This window comes from Phasianus colchicus, chromosome 3 (assembly GCF_987193195.1).
Source record: "Phasianus colchicus chromosome 3, bPhaCol1.hap1.1, whole genome shotgun sequence".
Classification (NCBI taxonomy): Eukaryota; Metazoa; Chordata; class Aves; order Galliformes; family Phasianidae; genus Phasianus; species Phasianus colchicus.
Window position 1 is genome coordinate 13547126 of NC_143438.1, and position 24483 is coordinate 13571608.

Sequence of the window (24483 nt, forward strand, 5' to 3'; positions counted from 1 at the left end):
GGGTGTTGTCTGCATTTGGGAGTGAGGCTAACTCATGATAGGTAGTGGAAGCTTTGCAGGTTGTTTGTGTATTTACAGGCAGTGTGCTGTCATGCAGTGAGTACTGGAATATAGAATCATAGAATCATTTGAGTTGGAAGGGACCCTTTCAAATAGTTGGACATTTAGCCCAATTCCACTGCAGTGAACAGCAGCACCTACAGCTACACCAGGTCGCTCAGAGCCTCAACCAACCTGACTTTGTGTGTCTCCAGGGACGGGGCATCTGTTCCTGTGCCTCACCATGCTTACTGTAAAAGACTTTTTCCTTACATCCAACCTCTTTTAGTTTACTATATATGATCTTCAGAGTGGCTGTGCATTCAGCTCTGCTCAGTGTGGGAAGAGCCCCTTGCTCTCAGAGTGATGGACCCTCAACCACCCACCCCTTGTGTATCTAATGTAGCCAGATGTTTAATTTAGCAGATCCACTTCCTAAGTTTATTTATACAATAAAAACAAAAAATGTGTTGCGGGCATCTGGGTACTTGGCATCAGCTCACAGTAAAGCAGAAGAAATTTTGAGATGAGAAGCCTGTGGTGCTGGTTCTTCACTTAGAAATGTTACCTCTATACCCAGACTGATGAATGCCTTTTTCTGCATTAAAATGAGATCTGTGTTTCTTTCACAGGCAAATTCTGAACTGTTCAGGCATGGTTGTACACAGATGCAGATATCCCCAGCAAAATAAAAGCTCATTATGACAAATAGAATTTTGTAAAGAAATTAATGGTGTATTTTACTGGCTCATGAATGTGTAGAAGAGTCATGATGCCAGTGGTGTTTATTGTGAATGCAGCATGTACCCTGAGTGGAGATTTTTCCACTGAAATGTGATTATAGGGGTTGGGATTTTTGTTGTTTAAGGCCAGTGGAGTACCATGTAACCCTTTGAAAGCCAGATCCCTTTCAGTCTCTGTCAGGCTGTGCACTGCAGAGCAGATGTCTGGCACCTCACTCGCCTGGGACTCAGGCTGTTTCATCATCCAATACTTAAGAGCACCAGGCATTTCCTCTCCTTTGGACGAAGGTAGTTTTGTTTAGAAAAGAGCTTGCTTTCATCTATTTTTGCTCTTGGTAGAAATGGAATTCCTTCTTCCATGTGGAACATCTGGTGAAACTGTAAATGTGAGGAAGTGACTGAAGAAGCAGTTCAAGTGAAGCGTTGCATATTGCATGATTTTGTAGAGTGTGTGTTTTATCGTGGCTTAACTATATAGGAAAATCCCTTAAAATAAGGAAACACTAGCAATAATAGAAGCTCCTGTTCTTAGAAACCTGAGCTTAAAATTGCTTTGTGAAAAATAGATGGCTGGCAGAGAAGCTAGCAGTGCTGCACAAGATGTCTGCAAGTATTGTGCAAGCAAGCACAGTAGTCTGAACAGACTTCTGCTTGTTTTACCTTTCCCTGCAGTCTCATGTGGGAACTGCCTCAGATTATGGAAGCATGGGCAGAGATCAGAGAGCCGTGGCCACCTCTGTTTGTGCTCTCCATGTGGAACTTGTGGGCCTTGTGTCTTTAGACATGTCTACTTTTTCTCATTTTGACCATCAAGTTCAAAGATAATGAGGTAAGGTAGTGGTAGTTGTGGTAATCTTCACCACATGTAATGTAAGCCACTTAATTTTACCACCACATGTTCTGATCCTCAGATCTCATGGTTAGAAAGTTCCTTTAATCCCTCCTCCAGACCCCAAGATGGCAAAAAGCCCTTCTTCTGAGACTTCACTTGGAATAATAAAAACTGAAAAGGAAAATAATAGAACTGTTTTTCTTCCTGTAGTCCATAAATAGCACAGTATGCCTATGGAAGCTTTGTGTTTTGCAACTTTAAATTGTATTTTGTTTTATTGTTTAGGACCTGTTCTAAAAGAACAGTTCTTCTCTTTATTTTTATGACTCTCGTGTTACTCCTCCTTGTTTACTTGCTTATTTTTGCCTATGGCTCAGAATTCAAGATGTGTCCCAATTATGAAGCCTTCTGAGCTTTTTCCTTCATTGTACAAGCCTTGGAGTTCAGCTTAACAAATACGACTGTTCTATGGCGGCACTCTCCACATGTCTGTCATAGCTGAAGGGTTTACAGCACTTCCAAATGTCTTTAGTTTTTGCCTTTAAATTTTGATTAGAAACATTACTCAGCAAGACAGAGCAGCAGCTCACGTTTTCTCTGCTTCTGTAAACACGTATAAATGGAAGTGAACATTAATTTTAATTTTTCGAACAATGTCTACACTTCTTTTAAGTAAGAATAGATCTTATGGATTTAGCTATTCTTTGCAGGCGTACAAACTAGATTGCCTTATAGATATAGCTCATTAGTGAGTATCTTCACTGAGAAGGTGGTGAGGCACTAGCAAGGGTCACCCAGAGAAGCTATGGCTGCCCCATCCCTGGAGGTGTTCAAGGTCAAGTTGGATGGAGCCAGGGGCTGCCTGATCTAGTGCCAAATTTAGTAGATAGCAGCCCTGGGGGATTGGAACTAGACGAACTTCGAGGTCCCTTCCAAACCAAGCCATTCTGTGATCTTGGTAAATTCAGGATGTTAAGTAATGGAGTGGTTTTCCTAATTGGACTATGCAGCTTAAAAGTTGCATTGGAATCTTTTTGCCAGTGGGTCAGCACTGCCTAGGGCCATTTGAGGAGACCTTATGGACAGGGAGTGGCAGGGCCATCCAAACAGCAACCTTTTTTCTCCCATCACTCAATGCTTGTCTCAGGGATGGATATACTTGTCTAGTTTACCATATTCCTTTAAGTGGTGGGTATGGTTGCAGAACAAAGGTTTGCAGTTTTCAGTCTGAGCTGAAAGCTGAGCTCAGCTCTCATACTTTTCCAGTTCTGCCTTTTCCTTCTTATCTCTTTACTGGGAAGAAGATCAGAAGGAAAATTTGGAAAATGTGACTTAACTATTCCTCTTGTGTTAAGCAACAGAGTGATTTGTTCATAGTTTAGTGTGGGAAGATATGTAGAAAACTACAGAACAGGCAACTAGTCCATGAGAAGGGGCTCATGTTAGCTTGGGAATGTAAGTAAACTGGCTCTAGCTTCTGCAGGTAGCTGGAAGAAGTTTGTTTGTGAGAAACTGCTTTGTAACTTGTAACTAGGTATCCTTGCTTATCCCGATGCACAATGCTTTATTGTCTCCCACTGTTATGTGTATGGCCACTGTACTAAGGAGCATGTGGACATCTTGCCGGCCACCACCAGTATCTGCAGGGGAATCTCCAGGGCTGCCCCCACTAATGACGGCTTGTTGGAAGCTGAACCAGCTGGCCACCTTCAGTAATGTGCCTCTCTATTAACCTTATGAATGGTAACTTGCCTCCATGTACTTTCCTTGACATCAGTAAATCTTATGCAGAAGTGCTAATGCTTTTGCATTACAGAAGGAAACCTTGATGATAAACTGAGAACAATCTATCGTTCCACGGTTTTCCCTCTCCCTCTCCCCCACCTTCCCATCTTCTTTCTTCTTCCCTGTCCCCTTCTCTATTGCAACAAAAGGGTGGTAAATGCAAAAGGGTTCTTTCACATACCTAAAACTGCCCCCTGAGCAGGGAACATCTAACACAACATGCTGTGCAGTACAGGCACTGCCTGCAGAGGATATCAGAGTTGTGTTGTTGACAGTGAGTAGTCCATGTATTGTTGTACAAATGATAATATGATTGTAACTGAGATGTTGCTTGCTATTTGCATTTGTCTTCAAGGCAGACAAGTCAAACAGCAGAACTTAGTAGAGATACAATCTCCCTCAAATCCCGTGACCTTACTGCTGCACAGTTGCACTCAGGCTGGTGAGATCTGTGCCAGGTCTCCTGGCGTTGCCTCTGCCCATAGCTCTTACCTTGCCTCTGACTTTGCATCATCATAAGCAGTGAAACACATCTCAGTCTTACCCACTGCATGTGAAATGCATAAGTCAGGTAAAGAACTGCTTGGGAGTTGATAAGGAAAGGTTAAATATTAGCCTCCAAAGGGCAGAGGAGTGCATGTATGTATCTTGACAATTCTGTTTGCAATTGTGATGTGTACGAAGTTTGCTAACACTGTCATCAGAGCAAATGAAATCCACTTCTATGAAGTGCAGCTGGATTTTTTCCAAGAAGCTTAGTTTCTTTTAAATATTATGTTATTAATTAGTTCAGCAATTCGTTCTGGTTTTGTTTGGAACAAATCAGCAAGTGTTGCCATCTTCGAAGCTCCACTGTTAGTGACAGTTGAATGAAAGGTTTTTCACTGCTGAGAGCCAGCGTCCTCTGCAGGCTCTTCTGCAAAGGAACATCTCTGTTAATCTCTGTGAAAGGGAGTTATGAAGAGATGTCACCTTTCTCATTTCCAGTTATTACAAATGAATAAGGAGCAGCGATGTTTTGCCATCTGTTCAGCAGAAATATTCCACTTTTAACACAATTTTATGAGGTATTTTCCCCTGCTAGGACTAGTCTGCTTGGATTTAACATACAGTGTTGAACTAGCTCATAAATTTTTCAGAGCTCCTACCCTTAGAAAACTTCAAATCCAAGCTGATGTTTTTGGATGGGCTGTTTTGGTATTGTGTGGGCATACAAACCAGAGCAATTTACGTGGACATGTAATGCCTGTGGCTCTTGTACTATTCTGCATCTTCAAGTTGGTCACTCTAAGGAGTTCCACTTCCTCGGTTGCCGTGTGAGCACTTTTATTCTATGTTCCTGTCTTTGCCTTCCCCTGATCTGTGTCAGTTTTCATGCTGAATCTCAGAGCACCATTAAGGCGAAAGTTTCCTGCTAGTCTGTACAGCATTTCTTTTTCCAGCAGGTGGGTACCCTAATGAACACAGCTGAAGAGCAACAGCTTATCGGTTCCGAATTCCTGAGTTCCTCTTTCACATTGTTTGCAAGACTTCTATTTAGAGTGTCCAGTGTAAATCTTGAAAAACAAGGGCACCCTGGGGGCCCAACGTGTCATAGCTTCTCACAGATGCACTTACAAAATACTTTAGGCTGAGTTGTCAGCCTGCTTGACAGTTATGTGTATGTATCTCTATATACATATAGAGACTATATGTGTGTGTTTACAGCAGTGTATGGAAGTTTAAGAACCACTCACCCAAATATCTGCTTAGACCTTGTGTATAAAAACATTTAGGTGATTTGTTATTAAGTTTATACAAGCTAAAGGCACAAAGTGTTTGCTGCCCTGCTGTCTTGGGGAGGAACATTTAATAAACCCCAAACAAGGTATTAGGCTGTTTGTGCTCACCTTTCTGGTAATTGTCATCTGTCTGAAGGTTGTGAGCTGAGATATAGAAATAGCTGCTGTTGGAAAATTATTTGTCATTTGGTTAATTAGGAGATGGCCATGCGCATTGGCAGCTATTGATTTTCTTCTCCTTTTATAGTTTAAGTGACTACAGTATTGTTTAAATTATCCAACAAATGCAGGCTTCCCCTCATTTGAAGAAAAAAAAAAAATAGAGATGCTCTGATGCTTCTTGCACGGTGGTTTTTGTTTCAGCTGCTTTTTTTCATCCCCATCAGAAAGATGCCAATTGTGATTTAGAACCTGCCAGGAGGAGGGTGCCAGCTGGCGTGAACAACAGAGGTGTTAGGTTTGCAAAATAGTCATGTGATCAACTGCATGCTTCTTTTTGAGCAAGCCAACTTTCTGGAACAAGGAAGAATGCAACAATTCCAGGCTATCTTACTCTGGGACAAAAATGAAAACAAATACTGATGCGGTTTTGGAAAGTCTGAGGTGAGAACGTGTTACCGGGCTGGCTCATTTCTCTTACGGGGAGAAGTCAGGAAATGCTGAGCCTTCTGTTTTGGCTGGATTTTGGACAAGAGGTGTTGCCATCTTGGCCAGTGCTGTGTGACTGCACATTGTGGTGCTCATGCTGGCAGAAATTGGGTATTGAGGCTGGAGGGTGCTTTGCCTAGCAGCAGCTGTTACAATACACTGGTGCCTGTACACAAAATGAGCATTGAGTAGTGCAGTTTTGGTGAGAAAAAAACATTCAAATTAGATATTTATTTCCTAGCTCAGCCTGATAGCGCCAGGTGCATGCCCTGCCCAGGCATGGGGAGTGCCACTATGTGTGTGGTGAGATATGACTGGGCTGCCCATCACAGTCATAGAATCATAGAATGGCCTGGGTTGAAAAGAACTACAATGATCACCTAATTTCAGCCCCCCTGCTATGTGCAGGGTCGCCAACCAGCAGACCAGGCTGCCCAGAGTCACATCCAGCCTGGCCCTGAATGCCTTCAGGAATGGGGCATCCACAGCCTCCTTGGGCAACCTGTTACAGTGCTTCACCACCCTCTGTGTGAAAAACTTCCTCCTAATATCTAACTTAAACCTCCCCTGTCTCAGTTTAAAACCATTCCCTCTGCCACCTCAGGTTACATGTTTGCATGTGGCTGGTTGAATAGTTAAACACATTCATTGGGTGTAATTGGTGGGATAGTGTGTGTTTAAAAGAAATCGACCCTGAGATGCGTAGAAAAGTACTTTTGAAGGAGCATCAGTGTCCTTTCCCATACATTTTAGGATAACTTTTGTCCTGTGCTGTGTAGAAGGAAAATAACCCCATTTCTCTTATTTGAAGGTTAGTCTGTTACAGCTCTCTTTGCTTGACAACAGATTGAATTTCTCCAGAGAGGAAATTAGATTTTTCCTTTTCTTTCTCTCCATCTCTGTCATTTGTTTACACGAATTGGCTGATTGCGGTGTGTGCGATAACCTTTCCTTCCACATGCCGCTTTATTTGCTGTTCCTTAATAAACTGTATTTACACAGCGTGCTTCCTTAGCTGCTTCTGGTGACAACCAAAATGATCAAGAAAAAGCACTGTGTCTAAACTGAGCCAGGAACGCAAGCAGGCTTAACCTGTGCTGAATTAGAAGCATGCTGATTGAGGCAAGGAGAGGATTGAGCTCCTGAGCAGGGTGTGCGGCACTTACAAGTTTGAGTCTGTAACCACCTGGAAATTTCGATATATATGCAGGTATTTGCTGGATTTTATTCATGTATTTATTTTTCCCCTGGCAGCCAGCTGCAAACTTAAAGGCTTGCTGGGGAGTTATTAATAGCTTCTGCTGTAATAGTATCTGGTAGTCTAGCCACGGGCTGGCATGGGGGCTGTGTTCCTCTAGGAAAATCCAGCGGAATGATCTGCTCCCAGCTGAGGGCAAATCCCACAGAGGAGTCTTGAAGGAAGAGGCCCCTGGGTTTTGAGAAAGCTTGGTGGAAATTGGGAAATACAGAGCAGTAGAATGGGGTCACCTCTCAGCAGTCCCCAGGATCACTAGGTGCTAGAGCGTGCCGCGCACAGGGTGTATAATGCTACTGACACTAATGATTTCAGGTGCCCTGCATTTTACACATAACACTACATTGCCTGAGCTTTCCTCCACTCAGCTTGTAATGAGGGCTTTGTTGCAGAACTGACTGTTCTCCCTTTTAGGGTAAGGGCTGCATCTTGAGAGCCCTTGGAGTGAAGGAACTAAGACTTTTGGGTAGATAGTAATGTGGTGAAAACTGCCAAAAACTCTCTTTCCTTCCTTCCTTCCTTCCTTCCTTCCTTCCTTCCTTCCTTCCTTCCTTCCTTCCTGCCTTCCTTCCTTCCTTCCTTCCTTCCTTCCGCATTTTAAAAAATATAATATGAAACTGAAAATGAATCCATAGTCAGACCATCTCCTCAAGGATTTTTTTTTCCAGTGAGAATGCTGTTGCCCAGCCTTCAGGTGTTTTTTCCTGGCCATTTTCTCCAAGGGATTATCCTATATAATTACAGCCTTGGCAGCTCATAGACTGAAACTTGGAGGGGAGAGAAAACTGCAAAGGCACAGAAAGCAGTTAGCCTGTGGTTTGTAATGTACCTGGCATACGGAGTGCGTTGAGAGAATTGCTTTGTGCTTTGGGACCAGAGATGGGTGAGCGAATGCTAAAGAGTTCTTCAGGCAGTGTGACTTAACCTCTTTTCCCTCCCGATGTATTATTTGCAAATGGTTTACTACTTTTTCTTCTTTTTTTTTCTTTTTAAAATGAAAGTCTTTGCTATTCATTCTTGTGCAAATGTCAGCCTTTGTGAACAAATGAGGGTCTTTCTGAAATCTGAAGCAAGAGGTCTATTATCAGTGCACAAGGCTAAGACCTAGTGGGAAAGGCTGTCTACGTCCCTTAGTCCCTCCCCAGCCTGCATAGCAGGTTTGGGGCCATGCTTTGTGGCTGCAGGAGTCAGCACAGTGTTAATGTAGTCCTTCCTTCATGGTTACCTGTCTGCATGTCCATCTCCTCTGCAGAGCCTCCCATGAGCTCCCTTCTCTCACTTGAACCATGACCTCAGCTCCCAGCCCCCGGCCTTGTAAACCTTGCCAGCCATGCAGGGCCATGTGGTGCAGTGCTGTCCTTTTCTGTAAATCCGAGCTTTTTTGGTGAGCTGTTGGGATGGCAATTAATTCTGGCACTGAACAGTTTAGAGCCCTGTTGCCTTTAGCCAGCTGTATCTATGTTTCCAAAACTGATTTTAAAAAGGAAGTGAAAGCTTTTGGGACTAATAGCTCTCAGCACATGCATCAAAGACAAATGCAATCCTGAGATGTGCCGTACTTCATCTGCTTATGGTGTCGCACTGGAAACATTTTCTGCTCTGCTCCAGAACCATTTGCAGCCACACTGGTTTCCAGATAAAAAGACATAAACAGACATTGGTCCCTTCAGGTTCTTGAGGGGAAAAGCCTTGTGACAGGTGAGGGAGGTGATTTTTCCTCTCTACTCCACACTAATGAGGCCCACCCGAGTTCTAGAGCCCCCAGCACAGTAAAGATGTGGAGCTGTTGGAACAGGCCCAGAGGTAGGCCACAAGGATGGTCAGAGGACTGGAGCACCTCTCCAGTGAAGATAGGCTGAGGGAGGAGGGAGCTGGGCTTGTTCAGCCTGGAGAAGAAAGGGCTCCAGGGAGACCTCATTGTCTTCCAGTACCTAAAGGATCTTAAAAACAGAAAGGATTTAGACTTTTTACATGGTAGTGATAGGACAAGGGAGAACAGTATTAAGCTAAAAGAGGGGAGATTTAGGTTCAGTGTTAAGAGGAAACTCTTTACTCAGAAGGCGGTGAGGCAGTGAGAAAGCTATCCAGAGTAGCTGTGGTGCCCCATCCCCGGAGGCGCTCATGGCCAAGTTGGATGGAGCTCTGGACAGTCTGAGCTGGTGGGGGGCAGCCCTGCCTGCAGCAAGGGATTCAGAACAGATCAATCTTTAATATCCCTTACAACCCAAGCTAATCTATGATTCTGTGATCCAGAAGGATTAAAACATCCTAGGAGTACATGTTGCTCTGTTAGGGACTAAGCGGGGCCTTTGCTGCAATGCTGGAGGGTAGAGCAAGAAGGCCAGTGTGTGAATCAGCAGTGGAGTTGTGAGTGCTCTGAAATCCGTCCTCATAGTTGGTACACCAAAAATTGTTCACTTGAATGTCCTTTTCTTGAGCTTGTTCTTGTGATTGGGAGCAGCCAGCATTGGTGCTTTGGTTATTATTCCCTTGGCTAATATTTGAAAAATTCCCATGAGATTTCTAAATAATACAGTGAGAGACCTTTACAGAACAACAAAGTGATTTGATTTTTTTTTCCCCAGTATCTCTAGTGGGTTTATTTTGCACAATCACGCTCATTCTCTCATGAATTTCTTTCATGCACAATTTTGCATCCCTCTGCTCACAGCCACCAGATGTGCTATGTCTATGTGATCTGTGTAGCACAGAGGACATGAGACAGTGGCTGCTGAGCCCTCATCACATCCCTGAGGCTGTTCTTGGCAGACAGCAGCAACCCAATTTGGATCTTTCATACTCTTGAGGGCACTGATGTTTAGAATTTTTTGCTTCTTTGTTTTCTCTCATCCCTCATAACTCTCAGACAGACTTAATGAATTTAATTTCTCTTTTTTTTTTTCCCCTCTTGGTCCTGATAATCTATGACCATGATCATGTTCTTCACATTTTTTGATACCTTTAGGCATGTCCTTTCCCCTTTTACTTGGGTGAAGTTGCAGAAGGGCTGTGATTGACATGGCAGATGTGTGCCAGTTCCATGCTCTGCCTATTTCTGGTGCCAGCTCATTTGTTCCTCTCACACACTGTCACAGTGGTTTTGTTCATCACCAGTCTTAACACTTGTCTTGCAGGATACTGCATGAGACTGACTGTAGCAATGTGTCCAGGGTCTGGTTCTGTTCCCTTGGTGCCTGGGGACATCTCTGTACATCCTGTTTGTTAGCCTTGGAGTTACACTGAGCGCAGCACGCAGCTACCAAAAATGGTTGATACTCTTGTCAGAGTGACATGGTTCACACTGTCTCTCTGTGTGGCAGGTTTGCAGACTGTAAGGCTAGTGTTCATTGATTTGCTCATTTCACTAGTGAAATGGCACACAGATAGACTTCCAGAGCAGAGTTCTGCCTTTCATTTCTGCGTCTCCCATAAGAGCCTGGGCTGTGCACCAAAGCTCGTGGTGTGTGTCTCATGTTCGTGGTGCATGCAGGGCCCACAACTGCATCACATGTGTGGGGAGGCACTTGTCTTTGGGAACAGAACTATGGGGCAAATAAGCAAAGTCTTCTCAGTGCCTCTCTCCTCGCCCACACTATGTTTTCCAAGAGCAAATGGATGTGTTCAGGAGTTTATAATACTGATGGTCATTTCTGTGTCAGGGATTTGCTTGACTCTCTACACTCAGCAAGGTATTTGAGGTGAAAGCCTTTTTGCTAAAGGGGAGAGCTGGAGTTTTCTCACTGGATTTGCCAGAGAGCTGATTTCTGTCTTACAGATTTCACATGGGTTGGTAATGTCTCTTGTGAACTGGGTGAACTCATTGTGGCACTGGTGAGAACATCAGGAAGCCCTTGCTAGTCCTGCATAGAGGTGCTGCAGTGGCTTTACTGACAAGGCTGGAAAAAGCCCGACTGCTAAATGCTTGCTAAAAACAGCAGCACTGAATATTTTATTGAATCAAATCGAAGGCAGAGGTTGTGGAAAGTCAGTAGACTGTCCTGATATGTAGAACATTTCAACAGAGATGCAATATTTCTTTTAAGCAGAGCACTTGCTGATGATGCTTTAAGGTCATGCTCACTCAGCTACTGCAAGGACTTTTTTCCCCCTTTCCAGCTCTTCCAGAGGAAAAGGCAAAAAAAGGCCTGTGACTATCCAGAAAAAAAAAAATAGATGCCAAGCTACCCCTGAGGAGATTTCCATCCTATACAATGATTGACTGCTGCGTGTGAAGTTATACACATTATGCTCCAGTGATTCCTAAGAGCATAAGTTTTTTATTTTGATGCCTCTTCCTGACATCATGAAAAAGTTGTTCTTGTCTCAGTGAATTTTTGTTATCTTATACTAACCTGAGCAATGCGATTGAAATGCTAAAGTCTCACCTATCTAATGCAGACTTCCTGTTTCTATAGCAACAAAAGTCATCCTTGCACTTAGTGGAGGCATACTGGAGCATGAGTGACTGTGACTTCAGGGCGTAGGAAAACAAACAGAAACACTTGAAGATCAGAAAAATAAAATGGAAGTGAACTCTTTGCACAATTAAAAAAGGTCACCAAGGCTTGGAATACTTTGTTAGTAAGGTTGAAGCCATATTAATGTCATAAGAAGTCCTGTGTTTTAATCTCATTTCCCTAATTAAAACGTAAAAGCCCTTTATAGCAAGTGAGAGTCTTGAAGGTTTTTTCTCCCCCTTCATTTTCCAAAGTTGTTGTGTTTCTGGTTGAACTAACGAAAATTTGGGCTGCTTCACAACAGATACATTTCCCTTTCGTGTTGACAAAAAAGCGTCAGTGTTTTTTGCTACTGGCCAAAAGAAAAGGAAACAAACAGCATGTGGTGCCTTATCCTATATTTGATCTGCGGGCAGCCAGTTCCTGGTCAGTGAGTTTAGATCTGTGTTACAGCGATAAGTACTGAACAAGCTACAGATCAGAGAGTGAATAAATGAGCAGCTTCCTATTGTCTTATGGCTTTCCAATTACAGTTTTAAGAACCATTAAATCATAATTTAAAATAACTATAGGAAACATCCCAAGGTAAAACACCAGCACTGACAGCAACACATCATGAGTGTTTATGAGCTTGTGTTTCTGTATCAGCATACTGATAAGTACTGCATAACAATCGTGGCAGGTTTATTGTGCTTGGTTATTAATCTGTAGAAGTGAATGTAGGCAAGTGAGAAATATGAAATAGGGGATTCTATTGTATTCCTACTAGCAAAAACATCATTTATGTTTGGGTATATTTGAAAAAGACAGTCCAATTTTAATGCTGTTTCTTGAAAAAGAAAAGGCTGCCCTTCTGATAAATTCTTATTTTCTCAAGAATAAAGGTAGCCACAATTCAGGATTTAAGGAAGCTTTTAATCTACTGGCATCACTTGTCACAGGGCAGCTGAAACAACCGATGCTAGCAGTGATGGTGGTAATTTGCCCTACAACAAAAGGAAGGATGGTAGACAGGATAAGGTAGATATAAGGCTGTCTTGTTTGAAAGTTGATCAAGACTAGTTGTTATGAAAACAAAAACCAAACCCAGAAACAATCCACTCAGCATCTGGCTTGAAACCAGCTGAGTTGCAGCATGTTTAGCTGTGAGAAGCTAGCATCCCATAGGAGCTGGGATCCTGCTGAGAGCTGTGCTCTTCTGCCTCCAGCAGACTGACTGGGGAGGTGTCTGGTATCTTTTAGAATTGTGAAAAGGCTTTACATGAAATCTGTGGATCATCTTTCATCTTCTAGTCTCCTTAAATATATGTTTTTGGGGGGAAGGAGGCATAGGCTGACAATCAGAGATGCAGCAGGTCTGCAGGAGATGCAGTATGTGCATAGAAGTTGCACGTGTTAGCACCACAGCCTGCTGCTAATGAGCTTCCCTATTGCTGCAAGGGTATTTGAAGCCCACATATATGAGGAAACAGAATATATGGGATGGTACGTAACTCTGGCCAAAAGTCTTGATGCTAAGTCCGTGGAATTTCATGAAGCTGGGCAGCCTGCTGTGGGGAAGTGCTCCTGTGAGGGGTCTAAATGCATTGCTTGTGCTCTGTGTTTCAGGGATAGAGCTCTGCCCTCCTGCACACCGGTTCATGATCACCATGGTGGCGAGCTTCATTGAGATGGCAGGGCAGTTCCTGATGCCGGGGCTGGCTGCTCTCTGCAGGGACTGGCAGGTCCTCCAGGCTGTCATCATCTGCCCCTTCCTGCTCATGCTGCTCTACTGGGTGTAAGTATTTCTTCCTCTTTGGGTCAAAGGCAACACAGGTTCCTAATGCTGGAGGTGCCTGGAAGTAAGGGTGCTTCCCCATACATATAAATTATTACCTTGTTCTTCTACTCGCTCTGTATGATGTTTTGACAGTGAAGTAAGAAGGAATAATGGTATAGCTTACTGTAGTAGCCATAAGTTTTACATTTTGATGTGTCAGGACTCAGTAGGTGAATATGCTGTTGGGCAGAAAGTTGTACTTCGTAATTTCTCTGGCAGTCACTTCCACTTTATGGATGCAAAAGGATGTGTCCCAGCTTAACTGCTTTGAATTGTAGCTGCACAGCTCAGTTTTCTCCTTAAACCTGCACTGTGGTTCTGGGCAGTCACTGTTCATTCCTTTGGCCTTGGTTAGCCCATCTAGGTTAAAAATAACACACCTCCTTTTGTGAGTATTATGGCTGGGCCCAGTGTGTGCATGGGGCGGCCAGCTCTTGAGCCTCCCTGCTAGGTTTTGCCCAAATTACTGTGTGCTAGCCTGACAGTCAGGTGACTGGCCTGCACTGGGCAGCACTCCCAGAGGTCGCTTCTCTGGCCTGGCTCCTTCTGCTCTTCACTGTCAGCCCTATGGGCTGTGCTTTGGCAAAGGGCTCCAGGCCTGGTGCTGTCTGTCCTGGGGAAGTGGGGGGCTCTATCCCTACCAGAACTTCATAAACCTCCCAAAAACATGTCTTTTTGCTTCTGTCTTAAGAGTGACACACAGTGGTGGCATAACATAGCAGAGACTTGCAAGAGCAGGATTGTACAAAACAATAACAGTGAGAACAGAGTAGATAATTAATTTTAAAGTAATGCTGGCTACATTTAAATATTTAGTTGCTGTGGATTGGAAAAGAAGAAAGTTGATGGTTGTAACACCTAACAAGTTGCAGCGTGTAAGAACTTGTTATGACACGCAACAATTAAGTTCTGTATTTTTTCTGTTCTTGGATAAAGAACTCTTGGGTATAGAGTTCTCATCCATTCATCACCGTAATCCCTTAAGTAGAAATCTCTTCCCCATCTCTGAGCTCACATAGATGAACATACTACAGCTTGGCTGAGGGCAGAAAGCAGCACACAGGAGAAAGTTGTAAGTCTTTTGTAAGATAATGACTTCTTTTCCCTTCTCAATTTCCAGTATGTAATAAGTATCTTGCTGGTGATACCTCGATGTTGAATAGCCTAGAATGTTCTTGCTAATGTACAGTACTGTTCCCCCAAACCAGCCATGTGATGTACACATGCAAACAGAAAATGTTTGCAGGTCTACTCTCAAGCCTCCTGCTGGGATCTCACCAGCTGAAGAGCATTATAATCCACTGCTGGATAGAACCCAGTGCAATGCTTGTTGATACCTGTGTCCAAGCAGAATGAAGATACCTAACAAACATGATAGACAGGGTGAGTCCCCAGTAGTCATCTGGACATAGCATGCTCCCTACATGGCTGAGGCAGAATCTCCTGCATTTCTTCGGAGAATTCAACAGGAACCTCTTCACAAGGGATCATAGTAATAGCAAATGCTAGAACTTGTTTCCAAATCTCCAAGAGCTTTGTGGTGTTTTGGCTGGGCAGGACAGGACAGGCAGAGAACACAAATTAATCCCGCTGAGATGATATGTGATATGACACACACAGGAGTAATAGGCAAAGCAGCAGAATTTACATTGCCTGGGGTTTTTGTGTTTGCTGAAATGGGCTCTGGTTAGGACTGTTCAATAATACTGTGGTATGTATAAATACATCTAAATACACTCACACGTATGTGTACTTTACCTACGATTAAGTTCTTGCTAAGGGTGAGATCCATATTGCAGTAACCTTAAAAAGTAGTAACCTAACATACAATTGACTGCTCCACTGCTTAGAAGAGCTGGGGCAGCATTTGCAGCAAGGGTCAGTGCTTTGTGAAGGAAATATGAGGTTTACTTTATATTTGAAGTTAAAAGAAGCTGATAAATTCATTCTTGGAGAAGTCTTTTGGAAAATGAATGAAAATGAGGTGAAAGCAAGAGGAAAAAAAAAAGTCTGTTCTGAAAGTATCTGTATTGATGGAAGTGTAGGGCTTTGGTGGTGGTGGTGGTGGTTGGAGGGGTTTCTTGGGTGTTTTTTTTTTTGTTTTTTTTTTAGATCTTTATTTTGTGTGGCTTTTGGTTGGTTGGTTGTTTTAAATGAAAATGAGATGAACTTACCTGAAAAACAAATAGGGAAGAATTAAGCTGGAGATTCAGGTGGATGTCAGCACTCGAGGGAAACAAGCAGATGAAAAATAAACTCTTTCATATTATGACTGTATGTGCATTTGTGTGTATGCTTGTAAGGCAGCTCAATTAACATAATCTTGTCTTTACTGGGAGAAACTTTTATAGCAGCAAATGAACTTTATCTGGAGTACACTCCATACTCACCCATATAAAAGAATGCCTTAAAATCTGCATGTGAGGAAGAAGATTTTTAACATGTTTAAAAATTAAAAAATTCTGTTCCATTATAATCCTGGAAAGTAATTTTTCACTTTTTAATCTCCATCTTTACAAGAGAATTCAAATCACTTCTGTCAGATGTTTTCCTTCTGTGGCCTGAATTATCCTGTGTAACTGCACAGCTCATCTATCCCCTGCCTGGCAGCAAATGTCTCCTGCATAAAGTGCTTTCCCCTTCTCCCTGTTCTTTCGCAACGGTATTAATAGGCATAACTCCTCTAATATATAATAAAATTCTAATATGTCCCATCTCAAGGTGATAGGATGGTTCCTATATTGTTTGTGGATCAATGTAAAAGTGAATGTCACCAATTCCTGTGCCCTGAGCCTTTTTTCTCTTACATTTTTAACAGATGATTTTTCCACTTTTTGAAAATAGTTGTATTACCTGCAAATACTTAAATGAGCAGCTACCTGCTATACTTCTCCTCTGGCAGAAACTGGGGAGCAACCCTAATGTATTTTCCATCTCTGAAGTATCTTCCCAGAGTCCCTACGGTGGCTGATGGCTACGCAGCAGTTTGAGGCATCCAAGGAACTTATCCTGCAGCTCACTCGCAAGAACAGGATGAATGCAGAAAGTGACATCAAAGGAGTGGTGCCTGGTGAGTAGAACAGGCATCCATGAATCCACCCATTCAGATTTTTTTACTAAAGTTCTCTAAAGTTATTATCCAGATTTAAACAGTCTATTTACTGTTTGTAAAAAGCATTCCACTTACTCATTAATTTTGTTTTTCTTGAAAAACTGCTCTAAAGTCCAGAACCATATTTAAAATTACAGTCTGATGAACAGTTCTAGTAATTACATTTCATCTGGCAGTGCCGTATGCTTTTAGGAGCATCTTTTGGGTGATTTTACCATGGCTGCAGTGTGTCAGCTTAGAATGGCTCTCGTAACTGTTGTAAGGAAGCTTCTGGCTGGGGTCCTGCCCATCACACAGATAGGTGAGGTGGTGACACCCAAGCCACAATTTCTGAAACATCAGTCCCATGGCAGAACTAAATCGCATCCTATTTCTGTATCAAATCTTACTCCTGTTCTATCTGAGCAGTGCTGTCCTGGGGGCTTCTGATCCTACAGTCTTGATAGTACACATAGATACCCATTTTACAGTGTCTCTTGCAGACTACCTATTCACCAAAACACTGTGGAAATGTTTTGGGTTGATTTTTCACTGTTTCATACTCTACCTACTCTTACCTGAGGGACTGCAGGGGTACATCACCTGCACGCCTGCCCACTGTTAGGAATGATGCTTTCTATACTTTGCTGGTACTCACTGTCAAGAGTCTCTGGAGTAGCTCATGTCAGTTTGGTTCTGTGTTTCAGCTTGGTAGTCACACAAAGGCCACTGCTGTGATTTCTGTAATAGTTGGCAGACCTGTGTTAATTACCTTGTTTGCACGTGAATTGCATGTCTGAAGTTTCTTAGATCTACATCACACACAACATGGCTGTGCAGTGTAAATGACGTTTTCTTGGTAAAGTTCTGAAAAGCTCAAGGGTGTGGAGCAGCTCCTGATCTCCATCCCTGTCTCTGTCCTGCAGATCTTCTTCAGGGTAGATGAAGGAACTTAGAGAAAATTCAGAGGCAATGAAAGGTCTCACAATTAGACTTGGAGATTTCCAACCAAGTCTAAATTTAGCTTTTCTCAGCCAGTTAGTTACTTGAATTTGCAGACAAAATAAAGTGTATTTTTAGGGGGAAAATAATTACTTGAGTTTCCTTTAAGGAAAACGATAAAGATGCAACTTGGTGCTAGAGGGATTTATTTAAGCTGTTTCTAGTTATATTGTCCCTGGAGGAGTGCTAAGTATCAAAATGGTTTTATGACTATTACTTGCGATTACTTTTTCCAGCAGTTTCATGGTAGAGCCACACTCCTGTTCAGGGAGGGACTCCCTTTCATGTGCAAAACAGTGTTATTGTACCTCTCAGTGGTATGGCCTGCAAATACATTTAGATATCATAGTTGTCAGCATGTTACCTTCTGCACACCTTCCTGAGTAATACAGAATGTGCTCAGTTCTGCCACTTTGCTGATGCTGGATTTTTTTTTCTTTGGTGTGAAGTGGGTTTTTATCTATATATTTATTTTCTTCTTGCCTTTGTCTTTTTAAACTCTCTCTGCAACCCCACATGTTAAGGCTTCCCTAATCTAGCTGTAAAACGATGCTTTATTTTTCTAGAAACATTAAGATGAGAGTAGTAGCAAATGGGTTAAATGAGTGTAAAGATTTTGGAAGGGCCTTCTCTCTTTGTAGGTTGAAGGGGGCACTGATAGTGTGAGTGAGGACATGAGAGAAGTAGAAATCCTGAGTGAAGAATTTGATCAAAGTGAGTCGGTATGTGTCTGGTTGGGTCTGTAAGCAGAAGAAAACATATTTCTGTTTTTGTATGTTGTAATCACAAAGACATCATTGCTGTAGCAGGGAATGGTCAAAAAGCCTGTACTTGTCTGTGTGAGAGGATGCCATTCAGCCTGATGCTGATAACTCCTATTTCTTCTTAAATCTATTGCTGAGCTTTCCTGTCTGCATGGAGAGAGTTTTTGTTTGTGATTTGTTTTATTCTCTGAAATGACTGGAAAACATTTTACTTCAATTCAGGTCGGTTGTGTTGCTGTTTAGTATTAGTGATAGTAGCCTTGTGTGACTGAGTTACTCTATGTGCTGTCCCATACAGTCTCTTCCAGCTAGAAACCCCAGCGTAATTCTACTCACCTGTAACAGTCAAATTAATGTACCTTGTGTAACAAACTGTTTACTGGAGTTGTATGTACACTTTTTGGCAGCTTATAGCAGTTCTATAACAGAAATAATTAGCATTCAAATGGGTGAAGTATTTCTGAGATGGAAGAAAATGCAGTTTTGAATTGTGGTCAGTGAACAGGTGTATTTTCCTTTCTGAAGAACTGTACTGCTCCCATTGTTGGAGGGAAGCTTTTAATTGTCCCTTTGGTTATGCTACTCATAGTGGAGACCAACCTTCTGTAGCCTCTTTGTGCTGTAGAACATGGCCCATGTGTTAGGCAGAAAAAAAAATTAAAAGCTTGTTTGCTCTGTTTGAGCAGTTTTCCAGAGTTCTTCTAGAAGATGGCTCTAAGGAGAAGAATGAATTGTCTTAATAGTGCTCACGTTGGGGTTGTGATAACAGTTCTGTGTCTGGAGACCAACATGGACAGCTGATGGGTAGGGTAGTGCTTAGCCTGCAAGGTAGTAGGCAGACAAATTAAAGCTGGACAAGAGATGTGGATTGGGGTTGAGAGCAAATTAACATTACCCTCATCTTCTCAGTGACCTGAGCAGTGTCTCCCAGGGAGCAGTGCTCTTTGACATCTTTATCAGTGATATAGATGATGGGATTAAGTGCACCCTTACCAAGTTTGTTGTTGACACCAAGCTGAGCAGTGCAGTTGATGCAACAGAAGCAAGGGATGCTATCCAGAGGGGCGTTGATAAACTTGGAAGGTGGGCCCATGTAAACCTAATGAGATTCAACAAAGTCAAGTGTAAAGTGTTACAGTTGGATCAGGGTAATTGTAGATATGTATACAGACTGGGAGAACTCCTTGAGAGTAGCCTTGCTGAGGAGGATTTAGCAGTCCTGATAGATGAAAAGCATTAGATGAGCTAGCAGTGTGCTTGCAGCCTGGAAAGCCAACAGTATCCTGGGCTGCATCAGAAGGGAGTTGACCAGCAGGGAAGGGAGGGGATTGTCCCCCTTTTCTCTACCCTCGTGAGGCCCCAGCTACAGTACTGTATCCACGTCTGGGGACCCCAGCACAGGAAGGATGTCAGGCATTTGGAATGGGTCCAACAGAGGGTCATGAAGATGACTGAAGGGCTGAAGCACCTCTCCTGTGAAGGTAGGCTGAAGGACGCAGGTTTGTTCAGTCTGGGAAGAAAAGGCCGATATGAGGGGAGACCTCATTATGGCCTTCTAATATTTAATGAGAGACTATAAACAGAAGGGAAATCAACTTTATTCATGGGTAGATAATGACAGGACAAAGAGAAATGATTTTAAACTAAAAGAGGGAAGATTTAAATTAGATGTCGGGGAGAAATTTTTTGCTGAGAGAGTGATGAGATGCTGGAACAGGCTGCCCAGAGAGGCTGTGGATGCCCCATCCCTGGAGGTGTTCAGGGCCAGGTTGAATGGGCCCCTGAGCAACCTGATCTAGTACTTGATTTAGCAGTTGACAACCCTGCCTGTGGGGTTTGGAACTTAATGATACTTGAGGTCTTTTCCAAGCCAAGCCATTTTGTTATTCTGTGACCTGCCCTAAGGATGTGAAGGCGGTGTATGTTCTGAATTGCAAAACAAATGGGTGGTTGCCCCCTTAGCAAGGGCTTTGCTCTGGGACAACTGGTACACCTTTTGATTTTGGCTATGAACACTTTGCCATTTGGTGATTTTTGCAGTTGTATTTTCTTTTTTAAGAAAAGTAGAGATGTACTTACTGAGTATCTCTGAAGTCTCGAAATTTTACCAGTTGGCTCAACAGTTCACCTTTTTTTGCAAGGGAAGTTTAAATTCATTGTTGCAACAAATTAATTATTTTTATCCCACTGCATTTTGAAATGTAACTTATAAAGCAGGCTTGTTAATTTTTTGTTGACAACTATTTTAAAACACTGCCAGAATAAAGCCATCTTCAGTCGTGAGCAAATTAAATATTTTTATAATATTAATTTAGTAGAGGTTTTTCACTTCCAGTTTCTTCTAAAACTTTCTCATCTCTTCTCTGTTCCCCTGTGGAGCATAGAGAACAAACACATTTTTCATTACAGCTTTACAGTCCCACTCTACACTACACTGATACAGCACGAGCCCCTTGAGTACTGCATGTCATTTTGTACTCCATAGAGCTATCACAGTATCCAAAGGAGGACTGTGAAGGTGGTGAAGGGTCTGGAGGGCAAGATGCATGAGGAGTGGCCAAGTTGTCTGGTTTGTTCAGCCCAGAGCAGAGGAGCTGAGGGGAGGCCTGATGGCGGCTGCAGCTCCTCACAGGGAGCGGAGGGCAGCACTGAGCTCTGCTCTGTGTGACAGCGACAGGGCCTGAGGGAACGGCATGGAGCTGTGTTAGGGGAGGGCAGCTGGATTAGGGAAAGGGTCTGCACCAGAGGGCGGTGGGCATGGAATGGGCTGCCCAAGTTCAAGGAGTGTTGGGACAACGCTCTCTGACACAAGGTTTGAATTTTGTGCGGTCCTGTGTGGTGACCAGAGTTGGATTTGATTGTCCTTGTGGGACCCTTCCAACTTAAGGTATTCAAATTCAGTTATGGAACGGTCAATTTTTAGTGAAGTAAAGGCTAAGGAAGCACTTCTTAAAGTGTGGGAGTAAAGAGTGTTTAGGGGTATTGGAAATCCCAGAGTGCCAGATGTCCTAAGGTGTGTTGTCCAGAACAGATCACATGCTGCACACTAGTCTGTGCTGCACTGATACCCAGTCCCTCACTGTGTGTGGGTGCTGTTGGGAATGCACAGCAGGGAAAGCCCTGGCTGCAGTTACCTGGTTGTCAGACGTAATGTTTCTGTGAAAGCCTGCCCTACTGTCATTTTGCCTATCTTCTTCTTCGGTGAATGGTGTTCTAGATGTTCCTTAACAGAAAAAAAACTGCTTGACTGGGCAGAATATCAAAAATGGTTTCTGTTGCTCAACTCTAGATGAAAACACAAACCAGAAAGGTGTTGTGGACATAATGTGTATAGACATTGTTTTCTAAGGTAGAGCCATTCAGTGGTAGAAGGCACAAAAATATTTTTGCAGCTTGGAGAAATAATACTGATTTAATTACAAAAGTGTATGATGGTGACAAGTACTGTGTGTGCATATGAAAGCTGACTGCAGCTAGGAGAGCTGTAGTTTTCCGGGGATTTTTCTTTAAAAAAATTTAAAAAAAAAAAAAAAGTTCACCTTATGTCTGAGCTGGTCTCCTTTCCTAATATGAGAAAATAACTACAAAACCTTTGATTGTACCTTTGGGCCACCACAGCTACAACTACAGTACTGTGTACAGACAGTACAGGGATAGATGAAGAGCCAGGTGTATTAGGCAGAGGAAGAAAGCAAGTTCCCTAGCTCAGTAATACGGGGTAGCTTCATGTGATGCTGCTCCATACAAACCTGCTGGATGTGTTCCTTTACAAGATCTTGTTTCTTGGTAGTTTATTAGTGCCAAGCTTAAATACCCCATGCAAGTCCCAGGGGTTAGTCAGGTACATTGTGGGAAATTCAGTTCAAACCATTGGAATAAAGGCAGTCTTTAAGTCTCACAGAAAAAAGAGATTTCTGTGTTAAAGGAAACCAGCCAGCAGGCAGTGATTTCTGTTGCCCTCTTGAATATCCAATCAGTTTTCAGAAGGGGCTCATTTTTTTCCTGACAGTCCCCTCTTGTCCGCCAGTGGCAGCTGATGGAGCTTGTGCAGCTCCTTCAAGGCATGCCGTACAGGAAAAGTAGTGAGCAACAAGAGTAAGACTGATGAATGTAAATCTTCTTTTGCTGGCTGGATATACAGAAGTGGAGGAGGAGCTGATGCGTGCACTGGCTGTATGTATCCCTGTGAAGACAGTAATGACCTGATAGCTACAGGATTTGAAGTGGCAACGGGGTAGAAGGGAGCACTGTACTGAGGATGTGCCTTGTGGTGCCACTGGGAAAAGCCAAATACGCTGTAAAATAAATAAAAAATAAAAACAAAGAAACAGCTGGGTGGTGGTCAGCTTCTCTTAAAGCTTGACTGAATTTCAGTGGGAGCTGGGCATGGAGGGCTTGCAGCAAACCCTGGTGCTCTCAATGCCTTTGTGAACAGGGCATGGATGTGGGGCGAGGAGAGGAAACCTAGAGAACCAATCAGGGACTGCTAATAGAGAGGAGAAGGGAGTAGGAGAGTGAAAAGAGTTGTGGGGGCAAAGTATGAAGATAGTTGAAGGTGACTTCCATGGACAAAGGCAGTGGGGGACAGAGGGCATTAATGGCTGTAGAGAAAGGAAGAAGGAGAGCTAGGGAACAGAGACCAAAGAGGCTGTGACCATTTGCTTCCTCCTCCCTCCAGAACAAGTTGTCAAGCCCTAGGATGCAGTCTCACCACAATTCTCCTGTGAAACCCACTTCTAAAATGTGTGCCTCACTTCTCTGTTGTCCAGCTTGCTTGAGGCTCCCTCCATAGTTCCAGCCACAGGTAGCTGTAATGCCTGTGTAGGTATCTGAAACATGATGGCCCAAACACAGCTCCACACAATGACTTTTGAGATAGTCTTTTGTTGTTGTTTTGTTTTGTGATTTTTTTGTTTGTTTGTTTGTTTTTGTGGGTTGGTGTGTGTTTTTTTTTTTTTTTTTTAAATAAGGTTAGAGGAATGTAAACATTGGCAAGCCAGGCTTTCAGAAATGCAAAAAGTCAGGTTGCCTGGGCAACCCTTGTTTGGCCTTCTGGCATGAAGATAAGATGATACAGCCTTTAATAACATGACTGCAGCCTATTTTTTCACAGGACATAGGATGGATGAATCAGTGCATAGGATGGATGATGCTGTGGGAATGAAGCTGTTGTCTGTTCCTCATTTGTTGCAAAATTTGGAAGGTGTGTAGTGAATGAGCCAGAGGGTTGCAGGAGGAAAGAGGGCAGTCTTGGGGGAATGAAGCTGAATAGCTCCTGAAGAACAGTACTCATGTCTGTGTCCACCAGGGATGTTCGTGCACAATGATAGAACATTCCCTGCAATTAAGCTCTTCTAGTTGTCACCAATGATTGTTTCTTCAGTGTGTGTCTCTACAGCATGTATTTCTGGGGCTTGGTTTGCAGAAAGGTAGAGTGTTTATTTCAGTACCTACAATGAATATGCAGTGGATTCTGAGCAACCCAGCACTCATATTTCTCAAGCTATACTCCTAAAAATGCTGAGTGATTTTTCTCTCATTCTGGACGTTATTCCTCTGCATTTCATTTCCCTGCATTGCAAAACTGGAATAATTTTATGAGAAAGCAGTGGAGGTGATTTCATTGATATTTATGAAGTACGTGAATATCCTGACAGCACTGTGGGAATGTCTTTGAGGAAAGCTACGATTTTGTATTCACTGTGAGGTCTGAATAATAAGGCACAGGGGCACATCTTGAATGAGAAAGGTAGAGAATATCATTAATAGCTGCTCATTTGCTGACTGCACTGAACATTTTGGAAGAGGAAACTAATGTGTGATCATCTAATTAAGTGCTGTATCATAATGTGTATGAGCAACTAGAAATTGCAGTGGCAACTTTGTGTCTGGTTTTTCCCACCTTTTTTTGAATGTAATTAGAAACATGGGATTGAAACAAATTATTGCAGTCAGTCCTTGGTGGTTGTAGTCAATGAGTTACGCAGTTGTTCTGATTACCCTAGATTCATCTTAAATGCTGTTAGCTTTTTTGTCCCATGCTTTTGTTGGAAAGCCATTCCCTCATCCAAATCACTCTTACACTTGGCTACATTTTAGCATTCAGTTCAAATATACTGTAGCTGTCCAGATTCTTTGTCTTTTTTCTGTTCCCATTTGCTCCTGTTCTGCAACTGGCTCCATCTTAATTTTCTTATTCTCTTTTCCTATACTGTATCAGCAGACAGCTGGAGTTCTTCTCTATCTCCTCCTTTGATAAATAGGCTT

General features: G+C 42.8%; 1 protein-coding gene across 2 annotated transcripts in view; it reads left to right on the forward strand.

Annotated features, from left to right (window-relative positions):
• The window catches only part of SLC22A23 (solute carrier family 22 member 23), a 101644-nt gene that overhangs the window by 56662 nt on the left and 20499 nt on the right, over positions 1-24483 (forward strand). The window contains exons 4-6 of one of the 2 annotated variants that reach the window (XM_090136992.1): positions 13149-13317; positions 16302-16429; positions 23330-23419. In XM_090136992.1, coding sequence (XP_089993118.1) covers positions 13149-13317; positions 16302-16429; positions 23330-23419 — 387 coding nt within the window. The remainder of the gene's footprint in view (positions 1-13148; positions 13318-16301; positions 16430-23329; positions 23420-24483) is intronic. The other variant, XM_031589300.2, reaches the window with a different exon arrangement.